This window comes from Jatropha curcas, chromosome 6 (assembly GCF_041381405.1).
Source record: "Jatropha curcas cultivar XTBG-Jc1 chromosome 6, XTBG_Jcur_1.0, whole genome shotgun sequence".
Taxonomy (NCBI): Eukaryota; Viridiplantae; Streptophyta; class Magnoliopsida; order Malpighiales; family Euphorbiaceae; genus Jatropha; species Jatropha curcas.
In genome coordinates this window covers 7,059,938-7,076,664 of record NC_143156.1, presented here as the reverse complement: position 1 = coordinate 7,076,664, position 16,727 = coordinate 7,059,938, and the positions used below count along the sequence as shown (strand labels likewise).

General features: G+C 30.5%; 2 protein-coding genes, 1 non-coding gene and 1 pseudogene across 4 annotated transcripts; 3 read left to right on the top strand and 1 right to left on the bottom strand.

Annotated features, from left to right (window-relative positions):
* Nucleotides 1–419: 419 nt before the first annotated feature.
* On the top strand, nt 420–2,402 carry LOC105650757 (uncharacterized protein At2g23090-like; annotated as a pseudogene). The gene is made up of 3 exons (XR_016321220.1): nt 420–635; nt 797–837; nt 2,063–2,402. The product of XR_016321220.1 is annotated as an uncharacterized protein At2g23090-like (transcript).
* Nucleotides 2,403–3,366: 964 nt separating this feature from the next.
* LOC105650756 (leucine-rich repeat protein 2) lies at nt 3,367–6,739 on the top strand. Its single transcript, XM_012237701.4, has 7 exons — nt 3,367–3,775; nt 4,036–4,168; nt 4,295–4,366; nt 4,824–4,967; nt 5,068–5,139; nt 5,381–5,452; nt 6,396–6,739. The coding sequence occupies exons 1-7, from the start codon at nt 3,691–3,693 to the stop codon at nt 6,460–6,462; spliced, it is 645 nt and encodes a 214-aa protein (XP_012093091.1). The 5' UTR covers nt 3,367–3,690; the 3' UTR covers nt 6,463–6,739.
* A 65-nt stretch (nt 6,740–6,804) lies between these two features.
* On the bottom strand, nt 6,805–7,108 carry LOC149495449 (signal recognition particle RNA). Its single transcript, XR_016321514.1, has one exon.
* A 4,114-nt stretch (nt 7,109–11,222) lies between these two features.
* Nucleotides 11,223–14,658, top strand: LOC105650758 (Peroxisomal membrane 22 kDa (Mpv17/PMP22) family protein). Its single transcript, XM_012237706.4, has 5 exons — nt 11,223–11,695; nt 12,910–13,138; nt 13,991–14,115; nt 14,253–14,341; nt 14,452–14,658. Exons 1-4 carry the CDS (start codon nt 11,336–11,338, stop codon nt 14,331–14,333), a joined length of 795 nt encoding a protein of 264 aa, XP_012093096.1. The 5' UTR covers nt 11,223–11,335; the 3' UTR covers nt 14,334–14,341; nt 14,452–14,658.
* Nucleotides 14,659–16,727: the final 2,069 nt, after the last annotated feature.

Genomic DNA, 16,727 nt, shown 5'->3' with positions numbered 1-16,727 from the left:
ACTATTATTATGGTATTAATTTTCATTAATATGATGACTCAAAGATAGTGCTACCCTCATTGTATTATTTCCGTAATTAAATTTCTCAGTGAATTAAAAAATATATATATATAATCAATCGATTATATATATATTAAATATAAATATTCTGTCAGGGACTGTATTTTTTATTTTAAATCCTTACGTTCAAAAAATTAGAATATAATAATAATAATTTATTATAATAATATTACTATGATTAAAAAAATATTTAAAAGAAGAATTATCATTTTTGTCAAATTATTATTATTTTTATTACTTATTTTATTTTCATTTCACGAGGCATAAGACATAAGGCCCCGCCCTAGCCCTACAATAATTAATAATTAATAAATCAAGTCTACCTTTGAGTTTGCTCTTTGCTGGTGCATGGTAGTGGAACTTAATATTTATATTTGTCTCCAGAAATTTCAATTCCTTTTTCTTCTTCCTCCGATACTTCTCCTACTCTGCCATCAGCCTCCATCCCTAATCTTTTAGAGACTCCCATTCTCGCGTTCATATTTCTGCAAATCAATCAGCCATGGGAGGAGGCAACGGCCAGAAAGCCAAGATGGCACGTGAGAAGAACATGGAGAAGCAAAAAGCTGCCAAGGGTACTCTCTCTCTCTCTCTCTCTCTCTCTCTCAGCATAGATATAGGGTTTTCTCTAAATTTTTGGCCTGAAAAATCTATAGAAACGTGTTATATTCCGATTTCTTTTTTAATTTTTGCTTTTTTATTGATTTTAATTTTATTTCTAATTTTTGTTGTGTAGGAAGCCAGCTTGAGACTAACAAGAAAGCCATGAGCATCCAGGTAGCATCTTTGCATGCTTTGATCTGTTAATTTTTGCTTCTATAGAATTCGATTGGAATTATACCTATTAGATACTCTTGACTGTTAATTATATAGATTTCATTAAAAATTCCCCTTTTTTGCTTGATTTTGGTTGTTTTCTGATTCTTATTACAATTACTTCGCCGGATTATAATGAGAAATTTTTTATTGAAAATTTTCTTCAGTTTTTATGCTTTAGCCTGAAATTTTCTTGCCCTAACTGGGATCTTTCTTTTAAGCTGGTTAAAAGGTTTCATAGATTTTTAATTAAATGATTCTTTATTGTATTTTGAGTTCAACTCCTTGTGTTGATTCCAAAAATCCATAGAGCCTTATCAGTGTGATTATGTCAGCATGAAGTTCTGGGAAAGTATTTGTCAATTTTACAATGATTTCATAGATTCTTAATTAAATGATTCTTTATTGTATTTTGAGTTCAACTCCTTGTGTTGATTCTAATAATCCATAGATTCCCATTAGTGTGATTATGTCAGCATGAAGTTCTGGGAAAGTACTCATCAATTTTACAAAAATTGCCCAACTCATTTAACTGTTTTTAATTTTCTGTCGAAAACTAATTTGGATTAAGATTTTCACCCTTAATAGAGAAAAAAAGGAAGTGGTATAATGACCGCAGACATCGGTTCCTCAAGTGCAGTTTATACTGAACTGTGTTATTTATGATGAATAATTTTAGCAAAGTATTATCTTCTCATCCACATCTATTTTATGCATTTGTGGTAGCAATTATGTTTGAGCGTTAAAATAACCAATTAGCCATAGCCAATTAAGGCCGATGGCACTAGTGCATGTCTAACATCATTCCCTTTTGAACCATGCATGTGTTAATTTTGCCGGTTTTACAAATCTGTTGGTGGGAAGGGGATTTATTCAAGCTAAGATTAGACGGGACTTTGTGAATACAAATTTTAATTCTTTACATGGTTTATGAACATCAGACCACTTATTTTAGCTTTGCCTCTCATGAGCTGTTAAAAGTTCTATTTTTTATTTTCCATTATTCACATTCATAGTTGAAGTTAAAACTGTTTGTTGATTTTGAAATCTTTTAGTTTAGTGCAACAAAAACAATTTGATCAGTCCTTTTGCAAAAGGTAGTGACTTGATCTTTTGTTGATCTGTTGTCTCCGTTGCTGGTATCAACTGCTTCTTTGATGATGCATCTGGTGGATCATGAATGCAGTGCAAGGTGTGCATGCAGACTTTCATTTGTACCACTACAGAGGTGTAGTGTCGAGAGCATGCAGAAGCAAAGCATCCTAAGTCTGATTTGTATGCTTGTTTCCCGCACCTTAAAAAATGAAACAAATGCAAAATAAGAAATTGAATGTATTATAAAATGCTTGTTATGTCTCTTGCAACTACTTCTTGAAGAAGAGTTTTCTTGATTATTGGTACTGCGGCCTTGTCCACAAAAATTTATATGTATGATCAGTTAGACCAAGGAAAATGATGTGTGATGGTACTATTGATATGTGAATATTTTGCATTATTGACTGGGGATGATTATTAAGATTTGTTTAGCATTGTTGTTTGAGTTGCTGTTGAGAAGAATACTGTTGAAAAAGCTGATTAGGGATTGGTCTTGAACTTAGGATTTTACATGTTCTGGTCATAGAAGTTTTTAAACGATGAAGCACTATTCACAAGCTGTTTTTTCCAACAACATTTAAAATGGTTTCATCCTAAATGGGATGAAATGCTACCATTTTTTTTTGTGATGGCTCTTGGCTTTCTTTCTTTTTCTCATTGTCACATACTGAAGAGGAGGGTTATATGGTCAGATGCATTTCAATTCATGTGTCTTTTCATAGAGAGATTAAGGCAAGTTTTGCCCTGCAAAGGAGGATGAGAGAAGGAAATGCTGTCTCCCTCAGATTTTTAGCATTTGGATTGTACAGAAGTAAATTTTGGAATTGAAATTTCTACATCCAACCAATGGAAACCAATTCCCGTGTACAAAATTGGCCTTTTATTTTTTGTTTCCTTCTCATTCAGACAGATGCTCAGGCTTTGCAATATCAGTTTATCTAACATTTTCAATATCATTCTTTTATTTGAAAAAAATTAGCCTATTTGACGATATTTTCTAAATTAATTATTTTTCTGACTAAAATGAATTAAATCTAGAAAACTGAATTCAAGAATCCAAAATTTTTACCCCGAACTGAATATGTAAAAATAGAAAACCAAACATTAAAGATTAAAAGCTAAACAAAATTGAAAAGTGAAAAGCATGAATTGTACTGTTGATTTTCAGCTCGAAATGGAAAGTGTTCTCCTTTTGTGGGTTAACAAATGCAGCACAACCCATCTTACGTGGCATAAAATGATTGGAGTGGGGCCAGTCGGTGCATGGTGAGTTCTTCCAAACAAACATGTCCTTACAGTTACAGTATCTTTAACTTGAACAACTCCACCATCAAAAAACTTCCGTAGTCCCAAGAAAAACCATTAAAAGCAAAAGCTTTGAACTTTGAAACTTTCAAGTCTTACCTATTGGGACCCACCACTCGTAACGCGGTAACGACTCTCTCTCTCCCAAAGACTCACAAGTCACAGCCATTGCGTGACTAACGCCATTCTCTCTCTTTCGTCTCCTTCTTCTATCTCTCTCTCTCTCTCTCTCTCTCTCTCTCTAAAAGGACTGGACAGTGAATTCCAAAGGCCCTTCTTCTACTCAAATGCACACTTAATTTGACTTGACCCATTTACTCTCTCTCTCTCTCTCTCTCTCTCTCTCTCTAACATTTCTCTTTGGTTTTTGCTTCTTTTGTAGTGTATAGGCTCTTTCCACTTTGCTCTAAAAAAATGGCTTCTGTTTCCCTCATCTTCTTCTCTCTCTCTTTCTTTCTCTTCTTCTTCTTCTCTCCCTCTCTCTGCACCAATTCTGAAGGTAAAGTTTCAATCTTTTTGCTAAAAACTATTTCTTTTACTTTTGGCTTAATAAACAGAAAAAGAAGGGAGATTTAACTTTATGGATTCAAAATTTTGATTAGTTTCATTAAATCTAGTTTTTATTCTAACAAGTTTGGATTTTGAGTTTTTTGGTTTTGGTGTTTTTTGCTTTTATAGGCAAGAAATCATGTGGTTGGGTTTCCCCTTTTTGAAATTTTCTTTTGTTGTGTTGTGGTTTTGTTTGTTTTGGGGTTCCAGGAAATGCTTTGCATGCTTTGAGAAGTAGGCTTTCTGATCCAACCAATGTGTTGCAGAGCTGGGACCCAACTCTGGTCAATCCCTGCACCTGGTTCCATGTCACTTGTGATTCCAACAATCATGTGATTCGTTTGTGAGTTACTCTCCACCTCTGTTTTTTCCTTTTTTTTTTTTCTTCTTATTTCTTTTTTTATTTCAATTTCTTAATTCTTATGAGTATAATGATTAAAATTTTTGGGTTTTGCTTCTAAAATTTCAGGGACTTGGGGAATTCTAACGTTTCTGGAACTTTAGGACCTGAGCTTGGCCAACTCCAGCATCTGCAGTACTTGTATGCCCCTTTTATCTCTTTTGACAAATTATCAGAAAAACTGATAGTAATTTATAAAATGCTGTGTCTAATTGCACTTAAATTAGCTCAAATATGTCATTCTTTGCTGAATAAAACCCACTAGAGGTTAGGGGTTTTATTGGTGTACCTTGGAACGAGAATGGAAATTGATGTCTAAGTTAAGAAAATCCAATTCCAAGTCTAATTTTAAATAACTGAATAAAAGTTCTTGGTTATATTAAGAATAATGCTTAAGAAAATTGAAATTGAAGTTATTTGAACTTAGAATACCTGTAAAAGTTTGGGTTCCTCATATTCAAAGAATTTGCATTTTATACCCAATTCTAGAGTGAACAAAATATGTAATAAGGATTTTGTTTGTTAGGAACTTGTGTGTTTGTACTTGATATGATTGTATCAAATAACGGGTTTTGTGAATTTCTTGAACTGGATGCAGGGAGCTTTATAGAAATGATATAGGAGGCAAAATTCCCAAGGAGTTGGGTAAGTTGAAAAATCTTATTAGTATAGATATGTATGAGAATAAATTTGAAGGAAAAATACCCAAGTCCTTAGCCAAATTGAAGTCATTGAGATTCCTGTAAGTTCCTTCACTTTGATCAACTGAAATTATTTGAACTTACACAATTTTTGTTATATAATATTCTAGCTCTGAAATATGGTTTGAATTGATGATGTAGACGGCTAAACAACAATAAGCTAAGTGGATCAATTCCAAGGGAGTTCACCACCCTCAATGACCTCAAAGTTTTGTAAGTAAAAAAGGAAAAAAAAAAAAAATCTACAATTTTAGTCTTCATTTTGTTAACTTTCTAAAGTGTCTTCTTTTCTTTTTCATTTTTTATTTTTTGTTATTTCATTTTACAATAACAAAGAAAAAAGAAGAACTTTTGCAAGTTTAAGAAATGAAACTTTACTTAATATTTGCTTTCTGATTACTCATTTCTTTTGATTTTCCTATTTAGTTATATTCTGTATTCTTTTCGGTTGCAGCGATGTATCTAATAATGAACTTTGTGGAACAATTCCAGTTGATGGTCCTTTTGCTACTTTTCCAATGGAAAGGTATCATCTATCTCATTGTTACATATTCTTTTCTTTCTTTTTTTTTTTTTTTTTTTTTTTTCTCGCATAAAGTTTCTTATCTTTTTTTCCCTTGTGTTCCGAACTATTATCACATGGAAGTTTTTAAGTAGTTGTGTGATCTCTGTACTCTGTACCAATTATTTGCTTAGCTGAACTGGAACTGGAATACTTACCAATAGGTTCACACCAATTTTTTAAGCTTAACAATGAATTGTTCCCACGAAATAAGTACAAGGAATGACATGGAAGCTATATAGTTGTGATTGAACAGATGATATCCGACCTGACCTGATCGGAAGGTAGCTTGTAGTGCTGTTTGGGTTTATGAACTTGTCTGGCATTAAGGCTGAAATTGCTTTTTCAGAAAAGTATTCCTTTAGATGTTGAAAAAAGAAAAAAAAACATTATTAAATGTTCTGAGGTTTTATGATTAGAATATTGAAATTCAGTTGATGAATAGACCCTATGACCAGGGCAGTATTCCATGTAACCTCCCCATAATTCAAAAAAAGAAAAGTCTTAGTAAAGAAAAAAAAGAACCTATTATATCGTTTGACTCTATGTTCACCCTCCAAACTCTAATCCCTAGTTCCGCCCCTGCCTATAATAATTATTGTCACAGAGGGTCTGCTCACTTGTAGATTTGTGCAGGACTGCAAGTGGATTGTTGAACCCCAAGTAATAGAAATATTCCAAGATATATGAATTATCGTTTAAGTGGATTAAAAACTTTAAATATGAAATATCCTATAGGCGACATATGCATTTTGTTTATACCAAAGTTTAATTTATATGGTCTTTGACAAATGCGTTGAGAAAAAACATTCATGAAAAAAGAAATTAGTTTGAAACAATTTGCTCGTTTCGTTTTCATATTTGGAAGTTTATACTCAGTTATTTGCTATCTTGGCCTTTGTTTCAGTTTTGAAAACAACAAGCTTAATGGACCGGAGCTGAAGGGACTTGCACCCTATGACTTCGGATGTTGAAGCCTAGAAAGTTCGATTCAGTCGGAGTTGATCCTTTGAAGACTGTAATACTATGGGTGTATAACTACTCATCATGATATAGTAGAAGTGGTGATGTGCCTGATTACAATCTGTACTTGATGAAGGCTGTCAACCTTTGATGTAGGATCTGTATTAAAAGCAAGGAAATAAAAATGGATGCCCAACATTTATGACCTTACAGTCTTTATAGTATGCCTATATATGTAAGTTGACTGGATAATTTGGCAAATAAAAATCTACTGCTACTAGCTCCAAATTGTGGATTTATGCGTATTGGTTTTTAATTTCTTTTCCCACTTTGTATATACAAAAAACGAGGGAAAAAATGATGGTCCAGTTAAACCAGCCCATTAGGCCAAACGGATCCAAGTGGCACCGACATGTTATCCTTCCACTGCAGGAAGCAGGCGGTTGTCGCTGCTCTGTGAAGCCAGCCTCACGCATTACCCGCCAATTTAGGACTCATATGGTCTGAGCCTTCGCTAAAGCCATAAGAGCCAACTCACTGCTTGGAACGGGCAGGCCAGAGACTAGCCACATTGAACCCAACCCTTTGGAGTTGAATCAATGTTCCATCACTTTCATGCCCCCACTCGGGTTACAGGCTCTCGTTAATGAGCTCGGCGGGCCGTGCTGACTAAAAGCAAGTTCATAAAGGATAGAGATTGCTTTCATCATCTCGATGTGGGAATTGATTTGAATGATGTTAGCCTCTTCATCCTCATACGTCACGCCGTTTTGAATTTTTGATAGAGTTTTGCATTTACTAATATATTTACGCATTTGTTGAAGGAAAAATGGAACGACCTTTCACAACTGAACGTCATTGATTTTTTTTTTTTTGGTTACAATAAGAACTAAAGAAACTAACGTTAAATAAGATACAGAGGAGGAAATTCTAAAATATGAAAAATCAATGAAAGGAAGAAACATAGTTAGAAAGTCGATGTGCATAGAAATTCGCTTCTCGGAAAATATTTAGAAATTCGCTTCTCGAAAATTATATTAAAGCTGATGATTAATGATTTTTTTGTATTATTCGATTCAATATAAAAAATTATTTCCGAAAACATATTTATGATGTCTAATTAATAGTCAAATATTGTTCAAAAAAATATTAAATAGTCAAATAATTATGTGCAATGTTCATGCATTTTCTCACTGAGGCTGCATTCCACATCAGCTTTTTAATTACTCACTTCATTCTTTTTGTATAGGAAAAGTTTCTATTTTGGATATTCTTTTTATACAGAAAATTTTACTTAATTTAGTAACTATGGGAACTATGTCAATGTAAAAAGTCTATCTTACATTTATTTTAGTCCTTTGCGAAGCTTTTAGTATGAGGATTCTCAAGATAGTGGCAGAAAAAAATATAAATGACCATTTAATGTGAATAAATTTTGTTGAATACATTTTTTACATCAATTTCCATTGTAAAAAAAAATATGTGTTTATATATAGGTTATATGAGCACCGATTAAAATGAAGTTTAAATAGAAAAATGCCACAAAATTTTTAAGTTGGCCACATTGAATTGAATTTTTACGAATTTTGCCGAAAATTTAAAAATTATGCAATATTTAAAGTACATTTTCAATAATGAAAGGCAGTTGGAAGGTTAAACGAACACAAATTTTCATATTAACAATTTTTCCAAATAAAGGACAAAACATAAATTTCTCTTCATATATTAGAGCAACTTTTTGTATTCCGTTCATTCCAACAAAAGTATTTCAAACTTTATTAAAGATTGAAACATAATTTAAGACATGCATTGATATTAGAGGAGAAATAAATAATATCTTAGGGGTAAATTAGGAAAAAAAATGAAAAAAAAATTAGTCAAACTACTTTCTTAATCTTGATGAAAAATTAGTTGTGCCTATATAAAAAGAATGGAGGGAGTAGCTTTTAGTATTTTGACCAGTCAAAATACGATAAATGCTACTTTTTATAGTGTTTGGTAACCTAGCCTTTGAACTACCTTTTAGAGATTAAGCGGTGTTTTGTGAAAAGTTGAAAAGTTAACTCATGTAATGTTTAACTTTTAACAGCGTTTCATGAAAAGCTATCAAATAGCTAACCGCTAAAATAACTAACGGGTAATTTTGTCGAACAGACCCTAAATATTTTTTTTTCAACTTATATAAGTAACAAATTAAAAATTAATCAATTTTTTTAACTTGGCAATTCATTAATAAAAGAAATACTGCTTGAGTACATCATTATATTATCATGACAACAAAAAATACAAATATAAAAAATTGAAATTTTTTGTTTGGAGATGATCTTAATAAAAGAGATTAATCTTCCAGGTAAATATTCTTCTTTCTTGAAATAGGACAATAAATGAAACTTTTTGTAATATTGTCTTGAAATTTTTAGGAAATTTATTTCACCTGACACTCGCAAAAAATTTTTTTAATACCAAACCTTAGTGGATGAAAAGCTTGCATTACTGAGCTCATTGATAAAAGAAATTTACTTGAATTTGAAGATTTAAAATCTCCAAACATAAGCAATCAATAATCTATTTTGTATTTCAAATTGTCAATAAAGAAAAAATTACAAAAGCACGTTAAAACTCTTTAATGATCTGTGGTGGCTCGAAACAAAAACTAAAAGAAGACAAAAAAGAGAAAAAAAAAATGCATATACTAAACCTTATTTGCATGTTTATTCATGTTTAATTTGCAAAAGCAAAAAAATTATATCCTAGAGTTTTAACCATAGATTTAATTTTTATCAAAACATTCTTAAGTAGTTTATTATTTTCTTTTTAAAAAAAAAAATTCTTAAACTAAGATTTACTTCTATACATTAACTTAATGATTAAACTTAATCAAAATTTATTACATAACATATAAAGCAATAACATAATGAATTAATAATACATCTTTAATGAATTTAATCAATGTCAGTGCGCAAATAAAAATTTGTGAACAAGCTTTATTTATTTATTTAGAGTAGGGATGTGTGATCAGCTTTGACCGAATTACTTCTTTAGACATGGTAAGTGAAAACACTTGTTTTTGTCACACGTGGGATTTGCCACTGCTTTTTTCTTTTGGGAATATGATTTCCTCTCCCTTCTAATGTCATTTTGATTTTACTTTTATTAAAATAATAAAAAATATTAATAATTATTATTATAGATGGATGGTTCTGATTTCTTCAATAACCGAACCTGAAGGGAAGGGAAAAACAGCCGCATGTTAACGGTTGGACAAGGTGTTTTGAATTTTGATTCATAAATTATGACGTGTAAATTTTTTCCATATACGTGGCAGAAAAACAATGGCTAGAGAAGATGCGTGTCACGAAAGTGATGTGAGCTGAACTCTTGGAAAGAAAAGTACTAAAATTTTCAAGTTTCGTTCGGTGGTGATGCTGTGAGCCTGTGACTTTTCAAAGCGTCCGGCTCCCACCTTCTCATTACACATATTCGCAGCATCAATGACTGATTGCTACGCGCTGCTCTCTCTCTCTCTCTCTCTCTCTCTATATATATATATTGCATGTTGTAGTATAATTAAGACTAGGGCATCCAATTTGGTGACAAGATCGTTTTAGTTCAAAAAATTATCGATTCTAATGTCGGCAATCCGAAATTGAGACTGATTCAAAATTTACTGATTTCAATTTCAATCAGTTTGGAAGCTTTTTATTTTCAAAAATAGTCAAAATCTATTAAATTAAACCAATTTAAAAAATAAAAATTAGGTCCATTCAAACATAATGAGTTTTTATTTAATTAAAAATTGAATTATATTAAATTGATATAAATCAAACATTATTTTTATATAAAAAATATTTTTTCATAATTGAATGTTTTGGATAACACATCAAGCATTAGTTCCATGAGGAAATTTGTGATAACCACAAAACAAGTGCAAAATTATTATTCCAAAATGGTATTAGCTATTACCTCTATTCCTTAATATTTATAACATTTGAAATTTTATATTTTTTAAGAAAATTATTAAATTTGTCTTGATTATAATAAATTATTGAGTAAATTGAGTATATTATTCGTAATTTAATATATTCAAATACCAAAATTTTAAGGAACTAAAACAAAAGATGTTGATTATATATAAATAATAAACATGAAAAAATATTTTATTACTCTTTGAAACCATAGATGTGTCAAATATTTTATGATATAGTAATTTTTTAAATGTAACAAATATTTAAAAACGGAGATAGCATATATCAAATCAGTATTTTACATATATAAATTATAAATTTTAAAAACTATTATTTTTAGTGCAGAGAAATATATAATTTTATTAAATTTGGTAATATTAAAGGTACAATTTGTTACCTTTTAAGTTTTGAATTGTTTTCATTTAAAAGTTTTATCTATTTTAATAAATTTTTCATTTACGGACGTGTGAATCTATAAAATTGAATTTCACACAATTTTATAGAATTTACTTATTGCAAATAAGAGATTATTGTATCTAGTCAGTGTTATGAACGAAATCCATTTTTTCATCTATTTTATTTATTTTTCCAATTTTAACCCTCCAATACATACCCAAAATGAATATGCATGTGGGGAAAAGGATTTTTACGTCATTTTGATATTTCAAAATTAAATAATGATAGAAGAAATTTAGTATAATAATGCCAATAGAAATAACCTAGAGGAAGCAAAAGCGAGTACAGGTAGATATTCATACTCGAGAATGTAGCGATTACAAAAACCCTCATTTCTGTTGTGTTTGGTATAGGCTGTTTGTTGCCACAGTTTTTTCTTTCATGCTTTCTCGTTCGTATAACTAAAACCCCAACCTCCTCCCAAAAACCCTTCGTAATTCCCAAACCTTCAGGAAACCCCAAAATGAGCGCCTCTTTCTTGAGGAAATCTAGCATCCACCGGCTATTACGCAGCCACACGATCACTGACATCGCCGGAGTAGACCCAACTACAACGGCGGCGACGGCAATTCATTCAATTTTCAAACACCAAACTACACAGTCCAGAGCTTTCTTTCGTTTCTCACAAATTTTTAGGAAAACTAGAGAGTATAATGACCTATCTCCTTCGTTTTTCACCTCTGCATTATCTTCCGGTTCTTCTTCATCGAATGTAACGGCGTCTTTCGTCGGATGGTACTTGGCTATGGTAAAGTCAAGGCCCATTTTGACAAAAAGTGTCACTTCATCGCTTATCTATGTTGCCGCCGACTTGTCTTCTCAGGTAAATTGGTAGATGAGTATAATCAAATGCGATCCCTGTATTTTGTAGTCTTTGTTCTTACAAATTGGGTTGATTTTTTTTAGTTCGTTTGATTTTTCTTTTTAGACTTCTAAAATTATATGTGGCCCTTTTGATGTTATGCTTTTTGTAATTTTTCTATGTTTTAGATATTGGTATTTAGGAGTTCTTTCGTTTCTAAAAATTATCTATTTCCTAATGCTGCTGTGAGTCTTATTTTGCAATTTTGTGAGGAGAAGGATGAATTGGAAAAATTATATATGGTTTTTTGTTTGATATGGAAAAACTCAATATTTTTTTATGTATCATTATTGAATTCAACAAAGCTCATTAATTTTGATATTGAGCTCTCTTATTTTCTCCTTTGAATTAAGATAGATATGAACGGAATTCTTTTTTTCCGTTTTCCTGCAAGTGATATGTGAGGCTTCCTTCAAATGGGATTTTCATTCCAATACTGATAATCCTTTTCAAATGCTTCAAATGTGACTCATTCTATTGGATTCTCATTCCAATACTTTTGAGTTTTTTCTCTTCAGGGCATTGTTTTCTCAAGCCTTTTGATTTTGTACAGTCATTTGTCTTCTTCACTATTCACAATCTCTTTGTTGACATTCACAATAGTTGATTGGCGTAAACTTGAAATGATGTTAATTGATTCTTAGTTTTCATCATAAGAGTAATATTGGTAATAAATTGTTTATTCCAATAATCTATTGTCCTTCTTCTTGATTACTTATCTTAGTTCTATACACAGTCCACTCTCTTTTTTAGATTTACATTACAACTTAGAAATGATATTTACCAAGCTCATCTTAGTCATCTCTAAGCAGGAAAAAATCTAAAATAGTACTTGCTTACCATTTATTTGAAGGGGATAAAGAAAAAAGATACGAAAGGTGCTGCAATAACATGAGTTCACTTTTGTTTTTTGTTTACAATGTGTCGGCTAAATTTTGCTTTTGAGTCATCTTGATATGACATATGAATTACGAATGGCATCATATCTTATTATTTCCTATGCATGGTTTATTGTGTATTAATTTGTTGCTTTCCTTTATATTCAAAAAGTTTTATGTGGTTGTACCAGTTTTTTCGTCTATATTAATGCGTTGTGAGTTATATTAAACATTAACAAATGTATACGTGCTATTGTCTGATGTCATTTATGGGGATTTCACGTCAATTTCCTTCAGACAATTGTAAAGCCAGATTCAGAAACTTATGATTTGGTGAGGACACTGCGCATGGCAGGATACGGAATGGTGATTTTAGGGCCATCACTGCATTTTTGGTTCAACTTTGTATCAAAACAATTCCCCAAGCGAGATTTAATCACAACATTTAAGAAAATTATCTTGGGGCAGACTCTTTATGGACCAGCCATGACTGTTCTTTTCTTCTCTTTGAATGCACGCCTGCAGGGTAAGTACCAGATGTTTGCTTTTCCACATTTTCTATAAGCATACTGGTACAACCTGAGAGTGTTTATTTCTTTCATTATTTTGCTGTCTTCGCTTCTTTTGCCCAAAGTAAAATAATCTCACCTATCATGCATGTCTTTTTATTATTATTATTATTATTGGAACTATTTTAGACAATCTTAGATTTTTTCCTGAATTTTGAATGGACTCCTAGGTCTAGGATACTATTCAATTGGGTGAATTGAAATATTTCAATGAAATGATGTTATGGTCAATGCTGGAAATGATTGATAACTTGATGATATACTAAAAGTACTTCAGTGTGTTAGAAGCAATCCTTGACCTGTTTAATTCTTGGCTAATAAAGGAGCATTCCCCTAGTTCTCAAGCTAAAACATAATATAAATAGTAACAGTAAAAGAAATCTTTGACTCTAAGCTAGCAAGGCTGTGAGATAATCGATGGTCTAAAGGACCTAAATTGCTAATACACCGAGAGGGAAACAAAAAACTCTGTTCCCCTGTTTGAACTACAATACAAGTTACTTGATAGTATCTCCAATATGTGTAGTAAAACTAAACTTTCAGAAACAATTGTGAGCTTAATCAGACTTGGTTTGAAAATTTATATTTCAACAGAATAATAATTTTTTCAAAGTTTGATTTTTAAATATGATTATTTGGAACTCTTGGAACTTGGAGGCAAAAGATCCTGTGTGTAGCATGTTCCTGCTATTCCTTATAACACAAAGGTGAAGTTGTGTTCCACAAAAGACTGCATGAAGCATAGATGCCTTTAAATAGATTCTACTCCTTACTCATGTTTTAAATGTTGCTGTTGTGGTTAAGCACAGGTGAGAATAATCAGGAGATTGTTGCCCGATTAAATCGGGATTTACTGCCTACAATGATGAATGGTGTCATGTATTGGCCTGTATGTGATTTTATCACATTCAAATTCATCCCTGTCCATTTACAGGTATGGATCGATTTATGACTCAGCAATGTGTTCCCCTTCTCTTCTCTTTTTCCTTCCCCTCCCTCTCTCTCTCTCTCTCTCCCAAAATTTCTTTATTTTTTTAATCTGTTTATAATATTATTGTTTACACTTTGCAGCCACTGGTGAGCAATTCATTTTCATATCTATGGACTGTATATATGACATATATGGCAAGTCTGGAGAAAGCGAATACCTAAATCAACTGGTGAAGTCATTTTAACCAAAACCCTTGAATGCTGTTTTGCTAAAATGATTTATTTTCATCGACAATGGGTTGATGGATTAATTCAACTGAGTTCATTCTCTCTGATGCAGCTGAGCAACAATCATCATGTTTGATGATATATACCCATGATGGTTTTAACGAAAGTTGTGTAAGTGAATGAACTTTGTATTCTGTAGAGCAATAGCTTAATATCATTGGAGACCTTTTACTTTGTAAACCAGTTGCCTCTATATTCTTTTATACTCCGATTTCCAATATTTTTTGAGTAATTGAATGTGAAATTTGATTATGTCCAATTTGAGAAGGTGATCATGTAAAATTACAGCTCAATCTAGGAAAGCAGCAGACACTACAAAATCCGCCCTTTGAAAATCTAAAGGTTTCTGTATCTTTATGAATTCTACCATTTTCAGTTCACACCCCTGCCCATCTACGAATTTTCACTTCATACTAAAACATCTTTGTTGAATCACTTATAAATCCATCAATAATGGCTTTCAATAATATTATGTCATGTAAATATTTTGAATATCTGAGTTTCATTTGTGGTCTAACACTGAAAAAAATTATATAAATATAATTTGGTTTTATTCAATTAAATGTAAAAATTATTTCTGAAGATATATTTATGAATTCTAATAAATAGTCAAATAATTATGTGTAATATTCATTTATTCCTATATTAAAATTTTGTTTCCTTTCCATCAATAAACTTAATCAAAACAATTAGATCTGAGACCAAAATTTCAAGATATGTGGATATGTGTAACAATAATCTCAATGTATAAGCAACAATAATTCAGATTTATATCAAAAAGGCACAAATCTAAAAATTATTAAAAAAACAAAAAGTACAAGAAAGATTAAAGAAAATTGGGCTAGATGCCAGTAGGTGATGATTTGCATTTTCGGAGATAAACATAAAAAAGAAATACAAAGTTTTAAGTTTTTATGAAAAATTATCTAATTATACAAAATAAACCGGTAAAAAAACCTATTATTTATAGGTTTCTTTTAACACATAAATTGATAATGTTATTTATATGGATACATAAATTTCATAAAGCTTTTATGACAATTAAAATTTTCTTTATCTAATATATTATTAAAAAATCAATTTGAGAATTATTTAAAAATTCAAAAATTATGTTTTCATTATATTCATCTTAAAAAAAAAAAAAAAAATCAAAGCTAGTATTTTATACTCCCTCTATCTCAAAATATAAATATAAGTCTTTTAATGTTTTTACACGATTATCAAAGAAGCAATTAATTCTCTTAGATTGTAACAAAACTAAAGGTAAATTGACCAGATTATCACTTATCTTAAAATCAATAGTTACTTGTGAAAGTATTTTTTATATATACTGTAAATGAGGATAACATTGAAAAAATATCATTTGTTAAGGTATACTTTATTAATAATTATTTATAGTTTAGATTAGATTAGATATGAATAATGTATCTTATACTAGTACCTATGTAAAATTTTTGACAAAAATATCAAGGATGGGGCAAATACATTAAGTTATTGTTCAAACAAGAATGAATAAATCTATTTGTCTAACCTAAATTAATAATCTGCTTATCTAAATTTACAAATTAATAATTACTAATAAATTTATTTTTGTTATAAAACCATGTAATGGATATCCATTAAATTTATTAAAGATATTATTTATTTCTCCAAAAGTTATGACCTTTGAAATAAATGGTTATGTCCTTTAGGATGAAAGATTATATCTTTTAATGCATAAGGTTATGACTTTTAGACCATATTTTGTATCCTATAAGTAGTTCCTTAATCCTTTTCATCATGTAACTAAGATTCTAATATTATAAATCTCTTTCTCTCTTCTCTTTTTATATTTTTTATATTTTTATAACACGTTATTAGCACGAAACTGTAATCAAATTATATAAATTGGTTCTACAATTTTTTAATAAACTTCTATGGTGTTTTATGTTTGAAATTGGTTAAAAAAAAGAATAACTCACGGTTTGCAACAACCAAAGTTAAAAGTTATATATCTAAGACTGCTCATGCTTAAAAGGTAATTTTATATACAATTTTGTCTTATATATATTTTAGATCTTAATTATATATATTTTAATTTTATATTTGGTTGGTTATTATATAGAATATAATTCTAAAATCAAATTGGTATGCTATTGTTATTTTATCAAGTCAAATCTCATAGAACTTGGATTTGTGACTTTTAATATATATTGAGTATGAATTATTTATCTTTATATGTGAATATCATGTGTCCTAAAGCCACAATAAGGAAGAAAATCAAGGAATTAGTCGAATTTGCACTAAAATGATAATTTTCTTTCACTAGATATTTAACAATTAAATGTC